This window comes from Dysidea avara, chromosome 8, assembly GCF_963678975.1.
Source record: "Dysidea avara chromosome 8, odDysAvar1.4, whole genome shotgun sequence".
In the NCBI taxonomy this organism is placed as follows: Eukaryota; Metazoa; Porifera; class Demospongiae; order Dictyoceratida; family Dysideidae; genus Dysidea; species Dysidea avara.
The window spans coordinates 7,163,608-7,177,712 of NC_089279.1; the positions used below are offsets into that span (position 1 = coordinate 7,163,608).

Here is a 14,105-nt window from a genome sequence, read left to right on the forward strand (position 1 = left end):
TACATAATAAAAACGTTTTTAAAAATTGTGCAGCATACAAACACTCTAAAAATATATTTTAAAAAGCATGTACAGTGGTTAGTTAAGAATCCTAAAAGTTGAGCACTTTCCTTTTCTCCAAAGGAAGTTTCTCGCTGATGTACTAGAGAAAAACAAAGGTGTACTATGGATACGTGGAAATTAGAAATTTGCCTACTTACCTGTCTCAGTCGTTCACAGTATTCCTCTTCTCCTTCCCCAGCATTTTGGTCAGGAATTTTTATCTCATCTCTCCTGAGAATGGCTTGTAATTGACCAGGTGTTTGACACAATGGTAGAGGATCAATATTATTCTGGTTAACCTTGTACACCAAATACTCCTTGTAGTGTCTCCTGTTTAACCAAACAATCAAACTTCATCATTTACATATTGTATTACTCACTCGCACAATCCAGCATGACCACTTTGTACTGGATTGCCACATTCCTCATCCATTGGAGCACCACCAGGATTTTCCTTCTGTAACATTACACGACACTTCAAAACTGGTTGAGCAGCTACTGGTTGAATAGCTACTGGTAGTGCTGGTTGGTCTGCATCATCTGTAATGAAATAGAATTAACATGCTCTAGCTATGATCTATAATATTTTCATTGATTTATCAGAGGGTTGAAATGATCATAATTTTCTATTATACGAGTACTCTCTAGAGTTAACAGTTGAGTACTCACAAATACTGTCTATTTGTAGTCATACCCATGTGACATGTTTTATACTGACTGTAAGCAGTTTAAAGTAACAACAATGATACACACACTGTATTAAAGTACTGATATTAGTGTTACTGACACGAAATTATGCCAATCAAACTCTGTAGCCTTCATTGTGTCTGGCAAATGCATCATGTGAGCTGGGTCATGTGATCTTAACAAGTACTTGAGTACCAGTTTACTATCGGAGTACCAAAATCCTTTATGAGTACCTGAGTATTTGCAGTAATTATTTCTGCCCTAATTTATCACATTCTGATATTCATGAATCCTTGAGTCGATGGTCACGTTTTGGGGTCCACTGGATTGCAATAGAAAGGCTAAGACAGTCAATCGGCTGTTTTTCAGAAATATGACATGATTCACTTGTGTGTGTGTGATACGAGATTTGGGGATAAATCTTGAAGAAACCAGCCAAAGAAATGATTGCTCAGTATAAGGAGACTAGTCATATGGATTGTAATACTTACCTGTAGCAGCTTTCTTTGTAACTGACTACTTATTTAAGTTGTTTTTACCATATTTGGTGGTTTTGTTGTCCTGTAATTACTTTGTTACTACAGATAACAGTGAAACAATAATTGATAGGAATGTGTGACAACAACCGATTTTTTCTCAGATGGTCATATATATTAACAATCTTGCTACAAATGTAGAATGTACCATAAAGCCATCTAATGGTTTTATTTATGTAAACCCTTTCACTGCTAAATTTTCTGGGGACTATACAGTCTATAGCAAATCATGTTACAAAAGCTACACTGTACACTATAGTACTTAGTTAATACTTAGTATAGTTAATACTTAGTACTTAGCATCGTAGTACTTAGTACACTATAGTACTAAGTAGCTGCTATAGACTAAGGACCTCGATAGGCTGTTTTGTTTGCATAAATAAAACCACTAAGTAATTTTAATTAATTAACACACTTTGTATTTTAATGGGATTACATAAAACTCGTCTTTTCTGATTTTAAAGAAAAACTTTGTGCTATTACATAACAAGCCCACAATAGTGTACAAAGAATCCAGTTATCCCAGAAATGGAACCTCTGTGGGTGTGCTTGTTTCGGCGTAAGCACATCACTATGAAACACATGATAGAAGTGGTAGCACATTAGAATTATACTTGAAGTGTCTTTTATAGTGTCGTACTGGATAAATCAGGTTGTAGCGGTGAAAGGGATTTATTATTTAATGGAAATTAAGCATACTTTTGGCAACTTGTAATTGTTAACAAAAACAATGAAAGAGATTATAAAGCTTAACAAATAAGCATGCTAAACAATTTTGGCTGGCAGAGTGATTTTACAATGTGGCCAATATTGAATGATATAGCTACAATAGCTAAGATGATTTTCTTTGATTTGCCAAACTTTTGTTGTTTACAATATAGGCATGCTCTGAGTTGGTACAAGTCTTTTAATACAAAAGTTCTTTGCTAACCTGCTGCTTGACCTTGCAAAGCTTGAATTTCTTTATTGGCTTCAGCCATTACTTGTCCTTCAGGTGGTTCAATGTCAAACTGTACATTATTATCAGTGAGTAGTTTCTGAAGGTCATCAACACTTTCATCACGAAGAAAGGAAAGGCAGTCACGAGGATGATGAGCATGAAGCCCTCTTGCACGACATGACTCATATTTGGTACAATCCTAAAATACACCAATAAAACACTGCAAGAATTATATGCTAGTACCTTTTTAAATAATCCACCACATCCACTACAGAACTCTGCAGGACATTGTGTACACTTGAAATGCATACATCCTCCCTTAGCCAGAGCATATTTAAACCCACAAGAAGGACACTCTGAAAAGAAGAGATAATACAAACAGGACTGCATTTAAGGAAGGGGTAAGAATCAGGGATAAAATCATGCAGGTCAGCATTAACATCACTAACATAATTTATTACTTTTTTCTCTTGTTCACCCGAGCCCCTTGTTTCTTGTTAATAGAGCTGAGCGATAAAATCGATAGTTCAATACTCGCGATCAACAAATCATTATCGCGATATGATAATTGCAGCTTACTATCGTGATATTGCTGTAAGATTACTAGAAACATAGTTACCAAGTTTATTTAATTGTTTTTAACTCCTTAAGCTTGCTTATTTGCAAAATGTTTGGTTGCAAGACTATAACAAGCTGTGTATATTTATTGGCCGCCCACGCAATTACTTGGGCCTAGATTTCCACTAAAAATGCAGCTTGGGAAGCTGGCTTAGCTGGTTTATAACTACTTGGCTTGCTTTATCCTTTATCATGGAAAATTTTGGCTGCAAGGCTGTAACAAAAATTGTAGAAATATCGGTCGCCCACACAATTAATTACCTAATTGATGCACTTACAAGAAAACCAAGCAAATAGTAATCTATGATGGTGTTAATTATGCTTAGCATGCATTGAATACTTGGAACTTGACTGAAGATCATTCAAAGTATAATTATCGCGATATTATCGTATCGTGAATAATATTTCAACATCTATTGTGATAGTGAATTTTCTACTATCGCTCAGCTCTACTTGTTAATAACTCTTGTTACATGGATGGGCCAACTGCCTAAGCATTTAGTAGTGCCATAAAACACTTTAAACGCTGAAACTGTTTATTTTGAAGCTTTGATACTAGCAAGTATGAGACTTAAAAAATATCCCATACATTTAGTATGGACAATTCAGGCATACAAACATGTTTACAACATGAAAACATGTTTGTTCCAGTACAACACCATTGGGAGTGAACACATGTTCACCCCACTGATTATTATTTGGCGGGGCTTAGGTGAATGTGTATAAACTATAGGAAGTTACTTATAAACATGCATATATACCATCAAGAAATCTGTCTATAGTCTGTATAGCAGTCTCAAAGTACATTACACATTGAGCCTATCATTGATGCAGCATTTTTTATCTTAGTGGAAGGACACCTGCACAATCTGGACACTTGATTATTCTCTATCATGTAAGCTGATCTGGAACTTTATGAGCTTGTGTAACCAAGTGTCGTGATTGTCAAGGTGTCGTGATTGTCAAGGTGTCGTGATTGTCAAGGTGTCGTGATTGTCAAGGTGTCGTGATTGTCAAGGTGTCCTGATTTTCCTGGTTGGTATACATACTAAGGGATAATTTGGGACCAATGACATATTATGACAAATGTCTAGATTATGAAGGTGTCCTTAATATCAACAACAGGTTCCACTGTAATCAGCACACTGCTGCAAAGGTTCCCTAAATATACAGGTTTCTCCTTATCTCATTTTGAGAGACAAAATAAGGTAATATCAACTTCTTAGGAAGAGATTATAAAACATTTATAGTAATGATACATAGACAGATTTCCTCTGTGTCCTTTAGGAAGGTTCCACTGTACATACAATATAAGTTCTCTATTCTGGATCAGCCATGGATAAGTACCATGATGTAAATTGATGTTAGTCTCATCCCCCAGACCATATGGGTCTGCATGATGACACGCAATGGCAGTGACAAAGGAATTCATTGGTTGCCAATCATATTTTAGAACACCTGTGACATCAGTTAATCCTATACTTTTACGTGACTAGAATTCACTTTGTTATTATCGCCCTCTCCTTTACTGGTCACAGTCTATCAACAAATCTTACCATAGCATCAAGCAGCACTCCATCATCAGTGAAGATCAAGTTCACAATCATAAGGCTTTGCTTTATAGCCAAACATTTTTATTGCGTGTCACCAGACTCTTGTGGTCTGGGGGAAAGACTACTATGACATCTGCTAACCAATTCCCTCCTCATTGAGATAAGCAGCCAGTCCCTGTGCTTGTAGTTCAGGATCATTGTCTATCTCCCACTTAGCAAATTGTTCACAAGATAGTCCATCATGTGCTTTCTCCCACTATGTGTAAACAATGTACATGAATAATCATATGAATAGTTTAGTGTGTACGCTCCTTACAGGCTTTTTGCATTGAAAGCACATCTGCTGGCCACAAGTAGCATTTGGACACTGTACCAGTTGTCTTCCCAGTTCGCTGATAAAGCCAGTAGTACACTATGAGCAATAATAAAGTATAGCAAAATGTCAAATATCATAGCAATGATAACAAGGAAACAGGATGGTTTAAGTAATTTTCTTTACTTTTACGATTAAAAAATTTATATGTTAAATTCGTGTATTCTAACGTATATGCATCTCGTAACAAAATAGTCCAGTTATATATAAGCTATAAAGTATTCACAGAATTAGTAGTACTGTAGATGACGAAAGTTTGGAATTCAATGCCAAAAAATATCACCCTAAACCCAGCTTCACTTATTTATTTATGTGTAGGTTAGAGACCTAGCACGAAGATCCGGGGCCATGGTCTCTAACCGACCTAGAAAATGTATGTGTTTTATATGGGCATATAGGTGGAATCATTGGTTATATGCCATTCTGAAATTGTCACACACTGTTAAAATAATCGCGGAAGAGTGAATGTGCTTTTGTAGAAGTTCTAAAAAAAAAAAATATCGAAGCTTGCACTGCTTCCTTTCACAAGTTCACAAGCCTTAGACTTGGATCCGACACAGCTGGGAAATGGGAGTGATCGATAAGGTTAACCCAGGTTAGTTAGTGCTCAGATTAGCAGTAGTCAGTACTCACAGAAGTGTAAAGAACATGTGTGTCGAAGAAGCAGCTTGTGTGGATTTATACGATGGGAACAATTTGTCACAAGTTGTGTCTTCAGTTAGGCCACAGTAGTATGAAGAACAGCCGACATGGTTTCCAATGTGGACCCCACCCACATTACATGTAGCGTAAAATAACGTTTCTACAAGGAAGCTTACTATTTAGGTCTTTAGTATTATTCAATAGAAGACGAAAACAGCCTTAAAACACTCTAGAAACAGATGGACACTAAACAGAATTTTCCGTGATATTTCTGGACTTCTTCGTTCATCATAATAAACATATGCACAATGTTAGATTCCATAATCGAATTGCTTTAGGTATGCCTATAAAATGAATAGAGTGGTTAACCACCTGTTGGCCTGGGTGAGTGGTCACTCATTGCAGGCTATCTGAATATGCTTGGAGGGAGCATTGCAAATCAATGATTGAAAGTGAGATTTATGATGCTTGAGGTCTTTCTGCTAGCAGGTCTCTATAACCATTTTAAGAACCTGCCAGCAGGTCTCTTAGTGGATTTAAAGACCTCATTATCCTCCAAAGATCAAAGCATATTATTTTCTAAGTTACAAAAGACAATGTCATAGTGAGCTATGTAGGTTCCCTTAGCTACAGTACAAGTTGAGATGAACCCTGAGAAACAGCTATATACAGCATATTTTTCTCAAGAGTAGTAACATTTCAGCCAACCAGGTGATTAATACTGACAGTAAAGGTGTCAAGAGTAGACATGCACAGTTTGGTTCCATCACAAGTTTGGGAAGGGGTCCTAACAAAATTAGTACTTCACAATGTGAGAATTTTGGACAAAAAATATTGTGCCAGACACTGGAATGAAAAGATTTGCAATATTTTGGCAGGTCAAGCAGTACTACAAATGAGCCAAATTTCAAGAACTTGTGTAATTCCATTCATGAGTTCTCAACATATACATACTACAGTAAGACTCAACCACAGCATTATGTAAAAACCAAAACTATGTCAGTACAATAGCCCCAGTTCACTAAATATAGTGACACTCCTTTACTGACCTGATCTATATTTGGTAGCAAACTTTCAAGAAGAATAATTAACTTACATTTCTTTGCAGTTTTGTCTTTTTTACACACAGTACAGGACATACAATATACTCACTTTAATACACCATCGGAAATTATCGTTCTTTGTCATGGCTTGTTCATTCACCTTCTGAGTAAACATATCATAAATTTCTTTACTCAAGTGTGCCTGTACTAAGCCACTGAATAACTGCAGGTACAGGTCCATATCAATAGTTTCTGATGACATGTCTGGTTCTGCACACAACATGCAGTTGAAGTGTTTGATACTCTTCTCTCCGATCATTATATTAAAATGGCCAATAAAACAATCCTTACACACAGCATGATCACAATGAACCATGTTAACCATCTAAATAACATCAATAGCAACAACAATGACAGATTATATTTCTACTTACTTTATCTCTTGTAAACTGATCGCTACATATAGGACATTCCTGAGTGAGGAGCCTCTTGGCTGTTTCAACATCATCATTCATCTTAGCCACATCAAGACAAGCTCCCAGTGTTAGGTTACACTCCCTCACCAGATGAACTAATACTTCACAATGACTAGTACTGGGCATTTTGTATTCCGCCATCAGGAGTCGATGAAGATACTGAAAGCAAACATTAATCAACAATTACAAAGCAAAAAGGAATCTAACGTGATCTCTACGCTGTTCCTGTTTGATCATCTGTCCTACTTTTTCATTCTGTACTTGTCGAATCCCTCCACCTTCCAAGTCTCCCCAGATATAATCATACAATTGAGCAGTGTGGATCTTCTCATAGTAGACAGCATGAATGGCTTTCTCCACATCAAGACCATTTTTTTCCAAAGCGAAAACAGCCTGAGATTGTGGTAGTTTAAGTTCAGCCATCAATTTTTGAATCTATATTAACCAATAAAAATAATATACCAGTAAGCAGACAAGATAAACCTCATCTAGTTGTGTTTTTATATACACTGAATAGTATGTATGCCCAATAGTTTCACTTTTTTTTATAAGCACACAATTGCTCTAAATAGGACTTAACACAATTTACTTTCACTCAAAATGTGCATGCAGTAGATACAATAGGCGATACACAAGATGCACACCTGAATAGAAGTTAGGCTTCATGGCAGTTGTTGTTAAAATTATTTACCATCTATTAGAAAATGGTATGGATGTGTGCGATTATTATTTAGACATATCCGACTATCGAGTTACCATACGACTTATTGAGATAAGGTTGATATAGGTTTATTAATCTAGATAATAGTAAACTTCCGTAAATTACGTACTTGTATACCAAAGAATATATCTAATGGTGTAGACCCTCCCACCATTTGGGCTCAGTGTTAAAAATAACATTTTTCAATTTTAATACTCTCCAAATTGTAATTTGCTCACTTTACTGGTTACATTATTTTATAGTTAACTAAAAAAATACTTGTTTCAATTATCTAGATATGTTAGATAATCGAGATAAGTTCAAAAGGAAATATCAAGATAAGTCTAAATTTGTCATTGCACACATCTAGTTAGCAATAATTTGAAGTTTGATTAAAATAGAAGTTTCTTATTCAAGAAGAGACTCCAACAGAAGTCTTAGTATGAAGAGACTCACACCTGTTAATTTATTATCACTAAGAATTTACTGTTAAGGTTACGGAATAGTTTAAAATGCGTGGGCGGAACAAACTACAAAACCTACTTTAAACTAAGCAGGAATAAATAAATTTCAACAACTCTGTTGTGTTAGCAATACAACTAATTGTGCTTGTTTGTTTTTACTGTAGAACAATGACTGTTCTTGGGTGTGTGGTCCACAATAGAGTGATGTTTTATAAAAACGTACTGCCAAAAACCAGACTAACAGATTACTGAATCCTTATTTCAACACAGGTGACCAAACAACTAAAATATCTAGGTCCTGTGGAAGCGATTTTTAAAGTTATTGGTTGTATAGACGTTTTATTGAACTTCTAGTAGTTTTTTCGAGTGAAACAAGCTCTTTGAAGGCTTGTATCTGAGTCACTGGGAAGAAACACGCCAAAAACGCTTCCACAGGACCTAATAAATTTAATATACAGCATCACTATGCCCCAGAAATGCCAATAGAGCCTACAGCTTTTGCTGTATTTGGTGGCGGAAAAACATGGTAGTGACAGCTAGAGCTGAGCGATGTACGGGCTGGCTTACTTGTGTTACTACAACAAACTGTAGTGTTCCACCTGCCTCAAACTACACTGTTGAGTACGTGTTTGAACAGGCCCAGATGGTAGCTCAAAGAGATTCCACCTCGCAACCTGCGACCCGAGCACAATTTGACTGGCCTTTGATTGATGAAGAATTGTTTTCAATGATCTTCCCACTCCGGGAGGCTCTCAACAGCAAAGATCCTTGTTTGAGCAGGCAGCTCGCATTGCTGTGTCCTGTTCTTACCGATTTTTTAATTCTAGAGCCTCCCCGGGCTGGGATCTTTTAGACCACCTTAGGTAAACTTTAAGTATTACATATTTGTAGATATAGTTTTTTTTTGTTTTTTTTTGTGTATTGTAATTTAATTTACCTTTAGTTAATGTAAGTCTTGCCAGGGCTCCTGTACTGATCCATCAGCACATGGTACCCCTGTGTCTAGGCCCCTGTATGCTTGTAATGTATATTTTGTCTTAATCATTAAGACGTTTATTCTCTCTTAGCTACATAAAAACATTAAATATGAAGGGCTTCACCTTCATTTAAAACTTTTCACACTGCTAGACTGGTTTTCTGGGCTTCTCAAAAAGTATCGATAGGCTTCAAAATTTTGAATGATTGCCCATGACTATACCGTAACCTTAACCGCTGGAATATTGTCAGTAGCATGACCAATCCTAGACTAGTAACTAGTTAGTGCTTTTCACCACACGGCTATACCGGTAGGTTAATTGCAGTGCCAAGGCAGGTATTGGTATCTTATTTACCTAGAAAATGGGCTGCGTGGCTGTCACAAGTGGCATTTTAATGTTGTTAGTTTTATGATATCCACTTTCATTTCTTCTACATGGTCCATTGACTGATCGAGTCTTACTCGTGGCAGTTGCAAGGATACTTGTCTGGACTCAATTTTATCCTTACTCACTAAAGTCAAGCAGTGTATATCACCAGTCTACCACCACAGTAAAACATCTGGCTCAGTATTCAGAAGGCAGGTACATTTTCAAAGTGGAGTTTCCTGTACAGCCTTTCATAAACTCTTGGCAAAACCTAGTGGCGCAAGGCATAGCTACATTAACTTGTCATGGGCTGACCATTTTCTAAAACAGCTTGACACCAAACACCAGGCTTCACAGGAGGTGTTAGAATTATGCAATAGAAACCTTGGCTACGCCTAGGGCTCTGCAGTATTGCCAAAACCTTTATTCAATATATTTACCTTGGTATTACTAAATACAAGTACACAAATTTTTTTGGAAATTTCAACTAGAGTAGGGACCATAGCACATCAATAAAAAGTACTGAAACAAGTTGGAGTAGTGTACGATATTAAATCACAGTAAAACAATAAGAAGTGTTATATCCCTACTGTGCATTTCCATTATGGTATCTTGAGCACAGTAGGGATATAACACTTCTTATTGTTTTACTGTGATTTAATATCATGCACTACTCCAGCTTGTTTCAGTACTTTTTATCAATGTGCTATGGTCCTTACTCTAGTTGAAAATTCCACATTTTTCTGTGTAGTTGTTTGTAAACTTTTTTTTGTAAATACTATTATGACTGGTGAACCCACGCATACTGCATTTGAAATGGCACCGTGCATCCCAGCTATATCATTATTGTCTGAAAAGTGAAGTATCCATTACGCTTTGTTGTCAGCTATGTTCAACCTGTTACACAGCATTTCAGATCTAGAACTGTTCGAAAAGCACCTCTGTAATCCATGCATACTGAAAGAAATGGTGCTGTGCGCCCCAGTTATATCAATTATTGTCTGAAAAGTGAAGTATCCATTACACCTTTTTGTTAGCTGTGTTCAACCTGTTACACAGCAGTACGAATTGAGAACTGTTCGAAAAGCACCTCTGCAATCAAAACAGCCACTATGAAAAATACAAACGATTTCCGTTACGAAGGGAAGCCATCATGTGCTACCACCAAATCGACACTTTTCGCTGTCAGCATAGATGAATGGGACACAAAGGAGGACACTGGTAAGTCCATGAAGAATGCATTGTACGTACTGCGGTATGCCAATAGGCACCTCTCAAGCTGAAGCAAAGTCGAACAGTGAAAAAATCAAGCCCGTATCCTTAGCTGTTATCGAGGTATGCTTGTCTGAAGAATCAGTCAGTCAGTCAGTAGAAAATTCCGTTAAATAAATTATTTTTAAAATTCTGTAACAACTAGTTGAAAGTGTTTTGGGTTGATCTGAAAGTTGGTTTGCACTTAGTTTTACCTAACCAATACTGCCTCATTTTCGTCAGGGAAAATTGAGGCTGGTTTTTGGGTGGTGTTGTTTCATGGGCCACGCCTACTCCTTTGTGGTCCCTACTATACAGTGCTATCGTACTGTATGATAGGTATTGCCGTTGAATCGGTACTGTACAACAAATTGAGAATAGGAAAGACATTTAGTAAGTGGTAAGGCAAACAAAACACAATTGCACTCAGTTCCCCATTCTGCTAACACACAGTTATTTTGATGCCACAACATTTAATTCCTTGTATTTTACTATTAACTACTACAATATATTTGGTATTTTTGATATTTCAGTACCATGGTTCAGTACAGGAGCGTATCGAATCCTACGGACAAGGGAGCATGTAACATCGTAAACAGTGAAATTCAAACATGGCTGCCGTGTACTATAAAAAGTAACTTTGTAAAATTCCTTATTAGGATATTATACGGAGACGCATACTTGAGTACGTCACATTACCGACACCACTGAAACGAAGCTATGGAAACCAAGTCGAATGGCATGATGGAAGCATAGTAGCACAGGCATAACAAGATAGCATTTCATTATTCACAGGCGATGTGAAATTACTCCTGTTGACTACAAGTTTATTCTCTGATTTGACAGCCTTCCTTTTGCAATAAAATACTTATTTTACTGGTCATTAATAAACTAAAGTAGTGAGTAATATTGTTAATACTAATGGCCAAATCAATTAGCGCTACGCCTAGTGTCTGGACATCGCCACGTGACTATACAATCAGAACAGCAATATAAACTAACCTGTGACCTTCTTCATTCAGTAAAACAATGAACTATCTTCTTTCCCAAGTCCATGATCTATGCTTTGGCTCACTTTATAAAATTAAAACCCACTATCGATCCTGTGAAGTGTTACTATATTAAAGCAGAGGAGATCACACAGTTTCATCAAAGAAATCAGATGATTTCTGAGGGAATGCATTAATGAGAATAGGAGGTAGTATATCATATACAAGTTATATCACTCCTAGGAGGAATATAACTTGTATATACTACCTCCATTTCTCGTTAATGTGTTCCTGAGCACTGATAGCAGTACTATTATATCACTTGTAAACTTTCTCTTCCCTTTGAAGTGAGGTGTGAAAGTGGTATATATATAGTAACACTGAACGCCATGTTTGAATTTTGCCCGTAGCATTGGTAGTGTATGGAGTTACATGCTCCCTTGTCCACAGGATTCGATGCGCTCCTGTTCGGTATTAGACCTCGGTATATCATGAACCACGATAGTGGGTTCATAATAGGGATCACCCATGTTTTTTGTAGTGCTCTGCGATATATCGGTAATACCGTTTATCATGATAAATTACCATAACCGATTATCATACCGTGACAGCCTTTGATAACTGATATATCGAAATACCGGTATATTGATGAATACCGGTATAGGATTGCTTTTAACCCAGCCTTTGGTGTTTAATTATCCAATTTGTCGATAGTTTAGCAGAAACACCCTGAACAAAAACTTGAGGTTGTCACATTATAACACATGCCTAATCGTACTGAACTATATATATATATTTTTAGCTTTTGGGATGATACCGCTTCTTACTAGGCTCAAGAAATGATGCAATAGTTACAATAACAAGCTAACTATATACCGATATACCGTGATATTTTCCTGTCACTAATACCGTGTATTCAAATTTCAATACCGCCGAGCTCTAGTTTTTTTTGCAAAAATCCTAATAGAACGCACACCTAAAAACCACCTTGAAAAGCATCCTTCAACTCAAAACAATCCTCTGGTGGTTCTTTGCAATGAGTATAGGTCCACTAGTAAGTATCAAGTGAAAAGGAAACAGTATGTATATTTCAGACAAAACTGAAATATGCCCGTTTGTTCATATTATTCTATTATGCATAATATTATTATTCTTTCACAGGGATAGCGAAGTTTACAAGGAGAATCCTGGGATAAAAAGTAGCAAGACTTGCTGAATGGATCATTGTGCGTGTCCATGACCTATTTTTGATTTAGTTTTCGGATGGAAACAGCCCAAACCGGGCCGTTTCTTCTTGCCAAAACGCCATCATGCTCGAGAAGCCATACAAGATCTTGCTCAGACTTAGGTTTTTTGGTGTGTGCTGCTTGTGGCTAATAAAATCCGTCTTTATTAAGCTCAGTATAGGCCTGGAAGCTTAATCTGGGCTGATGACTTTGTTGCAAGGTGGCTTTTCTTGCTCCGTGATTATTGTATGTGGGCAGGTTATCCAGATTAAATACTCTAATAGAGCAGTCATGTAAATACTCTAATAATGCAGTCAAGTGTATAACAACAATCCTTGTACTGAATTTGACAGCTATTAAAGGCACCAGTAATGTAAATTGTAGCTCATATTGGGAGATTCTCAGTCTGTATGCACATTGTAATTTGATCAGTTTCATGTTTGTACTGAAACGTTGACGGCATTACTATGCAGAATGCAAAATTACACTATTCACCACAGTTTTCATTATCAATCAAAGAATCCATGTTAATTTGTACACATGATATTGTAGTCAATAGCATGAGAAGATATTGCTGAGGAGATGATATGTTCCAACAACTTGAAGCAAATACTAGTCAATGATATAGGTCTATAGTTTGATGGGTTAGTACGCGGGCCCTTCTTGTATACTGGTGTTACATATGCCCTCTTCCAGTCTGAAGGGAATTCACCCTGATGTATAATGCAGTCAAGTGTATAACAACAATCCTTGCACTGAATTTGACAGCTATTAAAGGCACCAGTAATGTAAATTGTAGCTCATATTAGGAGACTCTCAGTCTGTATGTACATTGCAATTTGATCAGTTTCATGTTTGTACTGAAATGTTGACAGCATTACTATGCAGAATACAAAATTACACTATTCACAATAGTCTTCTTCATAATCCATTACTGAATTAATAAAAAGTATACAAACTAGATGAATAAAAAATTGGAAATTTTAAAATGGGAATAGGGATCGCTGAAAAAAGCCACAAAACAAGAAGGGATTGCTGGAGTGGTAATGTAAACCACAAATCCCTATTTTGACTCTGTCATAAATCTTTACTTACATGCTCTGTCATTTGAAGTGAGTCAAAATAGGGATTTGTGGTTTACATTACCACCCCAGCGATCCCTTCTTGTTTTGTGGCTTTTTTGAGCGATCCCTATTCCTATTTTAAAATTTCCAATTTTTTA

The 14,105-nt window shown here is 36.6% G+C and overlaps 1 protein-coding gene across 3 annotated transcripts in view; it reads right to left on the reverse strand.

The window, feature by feature from the left end:
- Positions 1–14,105, reverse strand: part of LOC136264435 (E3 ubiquitin-protein ligase RNF31-like) — a 25,308-nt gene continuing 11,203 nt past the window's right edge. For all 3 annotated transcript variants that reach the window (XM_066059170.1, XM_066059169.1, XM_066059171.1), the window contains exons 5-14: positions 7,118–7,345; positions 6,869–7,069; positions 6,544–6,819; positions 4,693–4,788; positions 4,518–4,632; positions 2,449–2,561; positions 2,197–2,404; positions 423–582; positions 201–372; positions 1–142 (exon numbers count right to left, since the gene is read on the reverse strand). In XM_066059170.1, coding sequence (XP_065915242.1) covers positions 92–142; positions 201–372; positions 423–582; positions 2,197–2,404; positions 2,449–2,561; positions 4,518–4,632; positions 4,693–4,788; positions 6,544–6,819; positions 6,869–7,069; positions 7,118–7,345 — 1,620 coding nt within the window. In that variant the 3' untranslated portion in view covers positions 1–91. The remainder of the gene's footprint in view (positions 143–200; positions 373–422; positions 583–2,196; positions 2,405–2,448; positions 2,562–4,517; positions 4,633–4,692; positions 4,789–6,543; positions 6,820–6,868; positions 7,070–7,117; positions 7,346–14,105) is intronic.